At 32.9% G+C, this 9,279-nt stretch overlaps 1 protein-coding gene across 1 annotated transcript; it reads left to right on the forward strand.

Annotated features, from left to right (window-relative positions):
- The first annotated feature begins 8,036 nt into the window (after positions 1 to 8,036).
- On the forward strand, positions 8,037 to 8,624 carry LOC115878039. The gene is made up of 2 exons (XM_030894395.1): positions 8,037 to 8,209; positions 8,266 to 8,624. The coding sequence occupies exons 1-2, from the start codon at positions 8,067 to 8,069 to the stop codon at positions 8,450 to 8,452; spliced, it is 330 nt and encodes a 109-aa protein (XP_030750255.1). The 5' UTR covers positions 8,037 to 8,066; the 3' UTR covers positions 8,453 to 8,624.
- The last annotated feature ends 655 nt before the right edge of the window (positions 8,625 to 9,279 follow it).

Below are 9,279 nucleotides of genomic sequence, written 5' to 3' on the forward strand. Positions count from 1 at the left end.
GGCCGGCGGTTCATCTCAGTCTCTTAATTCCTCCTGCGTACTATGCTGTAATTTTTGTGGTCCATCTGCTGTCCGTCCTTCTTGCCAGGTCAAACATATCTATTCGTTCCGCCAGCAGATACTGCTTTATTTTTCTTGATAAAATAATGAATACTTACTTATTAAACTATTGTAGGTAAATTAAAGTAAACTGGTATAAATTATAAATAATAATATTCATAAACTAATGTCGACTTTGAAAATAGTTACTAACTGTCACTAGAAAATTGCCATGGCGACACCAGCCATCTTGGTGGCATTTTTATTTAAAAATCGCTTTTTATTCAAAATCTCAGCTAGATTGGTATAGGAAATCCTAATATAGTTTGAAAGAGCATTTGAATCTGCTTCGATTTATTTAAAAAAATACAGGGTGTTGCATTTGAAATACCGAAGTTTTTATATAACATATATCCTTAAAATAAATCAGCAACTTTTGATAGCCCTGTATAAATTTAAGGAACCAATACCATTTTTCAGTAAGGTTTATTTCTCTACCTTTAAACTCAGCATAAGAATTAATTCTGAAAAGTAATGTACAGGGTGTTAATAGTTGATTCTATTGTACAATGCAAATTTAAATATCTTTAAATATCTCAAAAACTAAAGATTTTAAACATTTAATCCTTATAATAAATGCCTTTTTTTGGGCCCAAGAATCCAAAAATGAAATAAAATACCGGGTGTTCCATAAGAAAAAATAAAACTTAGTTATGAAACACCCTGTATATTTTAAAACACTTTTAAATTGTGCATATTGTCTCCCCACATATACCAATAACATATTTTGTTTCTACATCATTCCGTTTTCGTATAATCAACCAAGGCGGATGAGGTGCGCCACCCTGTATACAGGGTGTTTCAAAACAAATGCGAAAAACTTCAGGAGGTGATTCCTTGTTCAAAATAAAGGGTAGTTTGCTTCATAAACGTTGGGTCAAAAGTCAACCATTAGGGAGATATTGCGGTACAGAGATGGCGGAAAAATAATGTTTTTATTTTTTATCTTGAAAACGAAAAGAGATAGATTAATAAAATTTTATGGAAGCATTACTGTTATGAAAACACACTTTAAAATGAGTGGAAGGGGTTGAAATAAACTACCCCTATCATTCTTGTTAACGAAATTTAAAGAAAAATCTTATCAAACACATGCAAAAAAATTAATTTGGATAGTTTAGTTTGTTTAGAAACTTTTTTATCTCTTGTATTTTTTTTGATAAAACTTACCGATTTGAAATTAAAAAATAAAATGTAAAGCATTACATGTCAAGACAAAAAAAATTTTCTGATAAAGAATCTAGTGGGCAGCTGTAATTTTTTTTGGAAAAAAATCTAGTCGGCCGCTGTTACTTTTTAGGATGTTCCTAATATTATTTTATTTGACATTACTCTACTGCAATACGTTATTATCTAGATGATTATTATTATCGTTATAATCACTAGATTCTTAATCTAAAAATGTTTTTTGTCCTGACGTGTAATGCTTTACATTTTATTTTTTAATTTGAGTTTTATCAAAAAAACACAAGAGGTAAAAAAGTTTCTAAACAAACTAAACTATCCAAATTAAAGCATTTGCATGTGTTTGATAAGATTTTTCTTTAAATTTCGTTAAAAAGAATGATAGGGGTAGTTTATTTCAACCCCTTCCAGTCATTTTAAAAAAGTAAAAAAATTACCTGAAAGTGTGTTTTCATAACAGTAATGCTTCCATAAAATTTCATTAGTCTATCTCTTTTCGTTTTCAAGATAAAAAATAAAAACATTATTTTTCCGCCATATTTGTACCGCGATATCTCCCTAATGGTTGACTTTTGACCCAACGTTTATAAAGCAAACTACCCTTTATTTTGAACAAGGAATCATCCCCTAAAGTTTTTCGCATTTGTTTTGAAACACCCTGTATAAACTCACCGGCAAAAAAAACCGGCCACTAAAAACTAGTCCCAATTTCAAAGTTGGATTTCTCGCGAACCACTCATTAGATTTTGATGATTTTTCTTTTAAATTGTAAATTAATTCTTTTTTAACGGATGCTACGTCAGAAATTTTTATTCCGAATTAATTTTGAGCATATACGGGGCACAACAATAAGACGAAGTTTTTTGCCCGAATTTTGTCAAATTAAAAAAATGCCATTATCTGTAACGTATTGTGGCTTTAATTGAGGATGGCCGATGTCAACGTTATGTCTCCGATACCCTGGGTATATTTCGAACAACAGTCCAGAATGCCTGGAATCGGTATATGGTAACGGGAAATTTCACCAGGCGAGTGGATACTACATATTAGTCTCTTAAAATTTCTTTACATTTTTTTTAATTTTCATGTTTTAGTTAGTTGACGTCTACGTTCTGATGTTTGATTTGAATATAAAGCTTTTTTCGAGGCGTTTGTTTTAAAGCAGCGTATCTTCAATACAAACAGAGATAATGTGGTGATTAAAAAAACAAAATGCTCACAAAAGATGAGGCTACAATGTGATTTAATTTATCAATAGCTACTACCGCTGCTGCACCCTACAGGGTGTTACAATGTTTGGGCAAAAAACTTCGTCTTATTGTTGTGCCCTGTATATGCTCAAAATAAATTTGGAATAAAAATTGCTGACGTAGCATCCATTAAGAAGGAATTAATTTACAATTTAAAAAAAATATCATCAAAATCTAATGACTGGTTCGCGAGAAATCCACCTTTGAAATTGGGACAAGTTTTTAGTGGCCGGTTTTTTTTGCCGGTGAGTGTATATTCTTCTACTATTTTTAGTGTTGTGTTGTTTATTAGAATGTATTTTCTGTCTACCAGTTCATTGTACAGGGTGGGTCAAATTCGACGATTTTAAATGGAAACACTCTTTTCTATAGGAGATAGACGAAAACTAATATTGGTGTCTGGGCTCAATTTTCATCAAAAACATGATGGTGAAAACCGCACATCAATATCTGTTACCGTTTCGGAGTTACGGGGTGTTTTTCAAAAATGTGCATTTTTAACAAATTGCTGTAACTTTTTTTTGCTATGGAAAATTTTGTATTTCTATGAAGACATTTCCAAAGCGCCTTTTACGTAGAATTTAATGGTTTAAGTATAATTTTTTAAAATTAATAATTTAAGAGTTATCAACAGAAAAATTGATTTTTATTTGGGACACCCTCTATATTTTTTAATTAACTGAAAAGAATTTAAAATTACCTTTCAAAAATATAGCACATTTGATATTTTGTTATAATCCCCTTCGAAATACAGAATGTTTAAAAGTTCGCCACTTTTAACTAGTAGGCTTTGGACCCCTTATTGATGATATGACCTTAATGGAACCGGAAAACATATTTTTCCAGCAAGACGACGCACCGCCTCTGAATGCTGAAGTTACCAGAAAATTTTGCAGCCAATTTCAAGAATAATTGAATAACTAACCAAGATCCCAGCCGTTGGCCGTCGAAGCCGCCTGACTTAGTGCCCATGGATCTAATCATATGGATATATTTGCGGAAGAATAAAGGTTCATTATTCTTTCGTATAATCTAGACAAGAATTAGAAATACTTAAAAGTTATGAGAGGGTATCTTTCACCCCTACTGAGTTAATGAATTCCGCGAGAAATGTTCAAAAACTACCCCGTGTGTCCATAACAGAAGACGGTCGATATGTCGAACACCTGTAGAATGTAGAATGTTTAGGAGGGGAGTTAGTCACCGCGACCTTAAAGATCTATTGTGTGTTCCCCTTTCTTGAGCTATAACGAGTTATAACTCATCATACAGTCTCAAGGCTTTAACAAAAGCCAGTATCTGAGACGGCTCCAGAGAGGCCATCCTCAATTAAAGCCACAATACGTTACAGATAATGGCATTTTTTTAATTTGACAAAATTCGGGCAAAAAACTTCGTCTTATTGTTGTGCCCCGTATATGCTCAAAATAAATTCGGAATAAAAATTTCTGACGTAGCATCCGTTAAAAAAGAATTAATTTACAATTTAAAAGAAAAATCATCAAAATCTAATGAGTGGTTCGCGAGAAATCCAACTTTGAAATTGGGACAAGTTTTTAGTGGCCGGTTTTTTTTGCCGGTGAGTGTATATTCTTCTACTATTTTTAGTGTTGTGTTGTTTATTAGAATGTATTTTCTGTCTACCAGTTCATTGTACAGGGTGGGTCAAATTCGACGATTTTAAATGGAAACACTCTTTTCTATAGGAGATAGACGAAAACTAATATTGGTGTCTGGAGCTCAATTTTCATCAAAAACATGATGGTGAAAACCGCACATCAATATCTGTTACCGTTTCGGAGTTACGGGGTGTTTTTCAAAAATGTGCATTTTTAACAAATTGCTGTAACTTTTTTGCTATGGAAAATTTTGTATTTCTATGAAGACATTTCCAAAGCGCCTTTTACGTAGAATTTAATGGTTTTAAGTATAATTTTTTAAAATTAATAATTTAAGAGTTATCAACAGAAAAATTGATTTTTTATTTGGGACACCCTCTATATTTTTAATTAACTGAAAAGAATTTAAAATTACCTTTCCAAAAATATAGCACATTTGATATTTTGTTATAATCCCCTTCGAAATACAGAATGTTTAAAAGTTCGCCACTTTTAACTAGTAGGCTTTGGACCCCTTATTGATGATATGACCTTAATGGAACCGGAAAACATATTTTTCCAGCAAGACGACGCACCGCCTCTGAATGCTGAAGTTACCAGAAAATTTTTGCAGCCAATTTCAAGAATAATTGAATAACTAACCAAGATCCCAGCCGTTGGCCGTCGAAGCCGCCTGACTTAGTGCCCATGGATCTAATCATATGGATATATTTGCGGAAGAATAAAGGTTCATTATTCTTTCGTATAATCTAGACAAGAATTAGAAATACTTAAAAGTTATGAGAGGGTATCTTTCACCCCTACTGAGTTAATGAATTCCGCGAGAAATGTTCAAAAACTACCCCGTGTGTCCATAACAGAAGACGGTCGATATGTCGAACACCTGTAGAATGTAGAATGTTTAGGAGGGGAGTTAGTCACCGCGACCTTAAAGATCTATTGTGTGTTCCCCTTTCTTGAGCTATAACGAGTTATAACTCATCATACAGTCTCAAGGCTTTAACAAAAGCCAGTATCTGAGACGGCTCCAGAGAGGCCAGCTCTCCATCCTTGACATCAGCCGTACCAAAGTTCATGGCACGGATGGTCGTCGTCTCGGCGCACTCAGTGATGAGGTGTTCTGGTGTTTCTCCATATTCCCCACAGAATCTGCATTCGCCGTTGTTTCTCAGCTTCAGCCTACTGAGGTGTCTTCAGCCTACTGAGGTGTCTTCAGCCTACTGAGGTGTTTCAGCTTACTGAGGTGTAGCAAAACACCTGTAGCAAAATCTCATGTCTTGGTTTGCTACTTGTTTTTATTGTTATTAGATATAGTTTAAATGTGTTGATGTTGGTTAAATATATTTTAAATTGTTATAAAATTGTGCATCTGCCATAACAAATATTATTTTCGTTTTAATTGATGCTCACAGCTAGATTTTTTTTGCATTACAGCCGGTGCCGTTCAAAGCCTACTTGTTTATAGCGGGCCGTATTTTTATATACTCTATATCTCGAAGAGGAATCGAGCAAAATATCAAGTGTGTTATATTTTTGGAAAGGTAATTTTAAATAATTTTCAATAAATTAAAAATATACAGGGTGTCCCATATAAAAAACGAAATTTTCTGTTGATAATTCTTAAATTATTAATTTAAAAAAAAATATACTTAAACCATTAAATTCTACGTAAAAAGATGCTTTGGAAATGTTTTCATAAAAATACAAAATTTTCTATAGCAAAAAAGTTACAGCGATTTGTTAAAAATTCGTATTTTTAAAAAAACACCCCGTAACTCCGAGACAGTAACAGATATCGATATGCGGTTTTCACCATCATGTTTCTGACCAAAATTGAGCTCCAGACACCGATATTGGTTTTTGTCTATCTCCTATAGAAAAGGGTGTTTCCATTTAAAAGCGTCGAATTTGACCCACCCTGTACATTACTTTAGTTTTTGCTAAATTTATTTGAGGCTTACCTTATCGCTGGCTGTATTTAGTTCGTTAATTTGTGCTTGTAGCTCCTCGTTGGTATGATAGATAAATGGACTTACACACATTTAAAAATATACGGAAAGGAATTTAAAGATTTTTTTTATACATAGCTTTGATAATCTGTAATAAACATTTTTTTGTTAAAATGGATATGGCAAACAAATGTTTATCGTTCAGACCCAATATTATTACAAATTCTTCTTGCACATTTTGATTTGTGGTCTCTTGGGTTTCAGAAGGAATTTGACCATTATTTTGGCCTTAAAATGCCTAGAAACATTATTTCAAATTTTAATAGAGCCAGAATAGTAACACTGTCTTAACAGGGCTACCGGCAAGTTGCAATAGCTGAAATTGTAGGAGTTAACCAAAGCGATGTTTCGCGAATATTAAAAAAATCAGGGAGACAAACGAGGTAACAGACTGGCCTGGAAGAGGTAAAAAGAGAGGTACTACTGCTGTGCAAGACCGTCAAATATCCCTAATTGCACGACGCAATCCCCTGCTTTCTAGAACTGCTATTAAAAATGAGTTAGCTCGCCTTGAAGGACTAAATGTTTCAAGAAAGACCATAACAAGAAGACTCCATGACAGAGGATTACATTTAAGGAGGCTTCTACGTGTTCCGAAGCTTAATTTACAGCACAAAATTACGCGACTACAATGGGCTAAGGAGATGGGAACAAATGGACCTAATAATAATGAATTTCGTCATGTTTAGTGATGAAACAAGAATAGGCCTAGTGTCAGAGTCGCGACGAATTTTGGTCTGGAGAGCATCTGGAAGACGGGAACGCTTGAATGCAGCTCAACCCAGTGTCTCGTTTCAAGGGGGATTCATTATGGTATGGGCAGGTATAATGCACGGAGCTCAAACTCCTCTAGTTTTTATTGATGGCACAAGAACAGGCGCCTATCTTAGAGACGTTTTAGAGCGTATTGTGTGTCCATTTCGAGGGGCAGTGAGGGATGAATTTGTTTACATAGCGGTTCGCGAATTTTGTGAGGAAGAAGGTATAAGAAAACTGTGGTGGCCACCGATGTCTCTAGATATGAATGTGATCGAGCACGCTTGGGACATGCTAAAACGCCATATTTCCAAAAGGAAAGATCCCCCCCGTACCTTAAATGAATTGAAAATTGCTGCGCGCGAAGCATGGAAAGCCATTCCTCAACATCTTCTGGACAACTTAATTGAGAGCATGCCACGTCGTCTCCCAGCTTGCATTGAGTCTCGAGGAGGCAATACAGACTATTAGTTGTGAGAAATAATTAAAATTGTTTTCAATATTTTCTGTTTAAAATGAAATTTGTTTTTGTTGATTTTCACTCATTGTGAAATAAAATTATAATAACAGCCTAGTTGCACTTAGATTTTTAATTTTATATTAGTTAGTCGCGTAGTAAGCCAATATGTCCAAAAATATAAAAAGAATCGTATTAGGTCGAAAATAAAATAAAAATATCGTTATATGCAATAATTCTGGCCATTTGTGTATATCTTTGGGAGCTACAGAATGCTTATTCATTAGTTCAACCCATTACCATCAAATATTTCGGGAACGTTCAGGAACGGCGTTGGAATCAGAGTGCCAAAATGTCTTAAGATTTTTTTTAATAAACGTTTTACAAGCTTTTTGAAAAAAATATGTTATTACTTTTATTCTTAAAAAATAATTTTATGACTCTAAATAAAAATCAAATTACTGTAAAGCACATCACATCTAATTTCTAAATATAATTACAGAAATTTATACGGGAAAATTTAGGATGATTAATGATTTATTGTTTTTAATAAAATACCAATTTTTGGAGAAAATACACCAACTTCAATCAAGTCTGATTAAATTCATACCACGTTGACACCACCTGATAGGTAAAATACAGAAAATTCTAATCAGGCTTGTCAAACTTTTGACGTGGGAATAAGTTTGAGATGAATGTCGAACCGTTACCGAAAAAATATCGAAGAAAGAAGAAAAAGACGAAAGACGACTACTTGTTTTTACTTAAAGCATTTATTGCAGGTTTTACATTATTCGGAGGAGCAATTTTAGCACTGGTAATAAATGTTGTTTGGTAAGTTAAAATATTTAAAACTAAGTTCGATAAAATTAGTGAAATGAATATTTTAGGAAAAATAAATGTCTATATATTCCGCAAGAGATTCAAGGTGGATCATCTACTACGGTAGCAGATAGAGGCGCTTTCAGCCACGGCGCCTTAGTAGCAACTACTAAAGCGCAATGTGCAAACCCACCATGTATTTCAACAACAGCTGCTACACAAATCAAAACAACGAACGTATTAAAAGTTGATTAGTTTAAAGTTACATGACCTACACTTTTAGATCTACACGTTATATTTTTGTTATTTACCAATATTGGATTGAAAAATATTTAAGCAGCTTGTTTTGTAATTTTCGTAATTATATAATTTTGTGATGCAAATTGCAAAGAATATATTTAAATTATAGAAGTTCTTTCAAAGCAAAGTAGTGCATCTTATTTCATCATAAAGACTTTTAAAAATTTAAGTTCTCGATTCGTTGAAGGACTATTAGATTACTATTAAATTTAAAAATATTTTTACAAGATACATAGTGTCCCAAATAAGTAAAAAATATTATAGTTTTATTTTTTTAAATGGAACATCCAGTATATTATTCTATTTTTGGATCTCTTACCGTTTGTGAAATATTTTCTGTTTTGTGAAATTGCAATAAAAAATTTAGGGCTTCGCTTCTCCAAGGATATCAAAGTTTTTAATATTAAATATTTACTGAAGATTATTTATTGATCAGATATTGTGTTGCAATAATAAAAATTATACTACCTCATACAGAGTGTCCAAAAATTTATATTAAATAATTATTAGCTTAAAGCGGCAATAACTTGTTTAATTTAAATGTGTAATAGAATAATATCGAGCTTGGTAAAATTTTATCTTTTGGTTTGTTATTCTAAGATGGGACCATTTCAGTTTACGAAGTTATCAGTCGACATAGGCAAACGAATTTTAAAAGGCCTAAGCAAATAATCTAATGATATTCAAGACACATAAACTCTCTAAAAGTACGCATATATCCTGAGAAACTAACTAAGCAAATAATACAATCTTCTAAATAATTTAAAGTCACATAAACGAGG

The sequence above is a fragment of the Sitophilus oryzae genome, unplaced genomic scaffold (assembly GCF_002938485.1).
Source record: "Sitophilus oryzae breed Bouriz unplaced genomic scaffold, Soryzae_2.0 scaffold_149_pilon_pilon, whole genome shotgun sequence".
Classification (NCBI taxonomy): Eukaryota; Metazoa; Arthropoda; class Insecta; order Coleoptera; family Curculionidae; genus Sitophilus; species Sitophilus oryzae.

Excerpts from the sequence above, each read along its gene's own strand:
- LOC115878039 (XM_030894395.1), top strand. The coding sequence starts at position 8,067 with ATGAATGTCGAACCGTTACCGAAAAAATATCGAAGAAAGAAGAAAAAG. Across the intron at positions 8,210-8,265 it reads CTGGTAATAAATGTTGTTTG|GAAAAATAAATGTCTATATA; the intron begins GTAAGTTAAAAT and ends TGAATATTTTAG.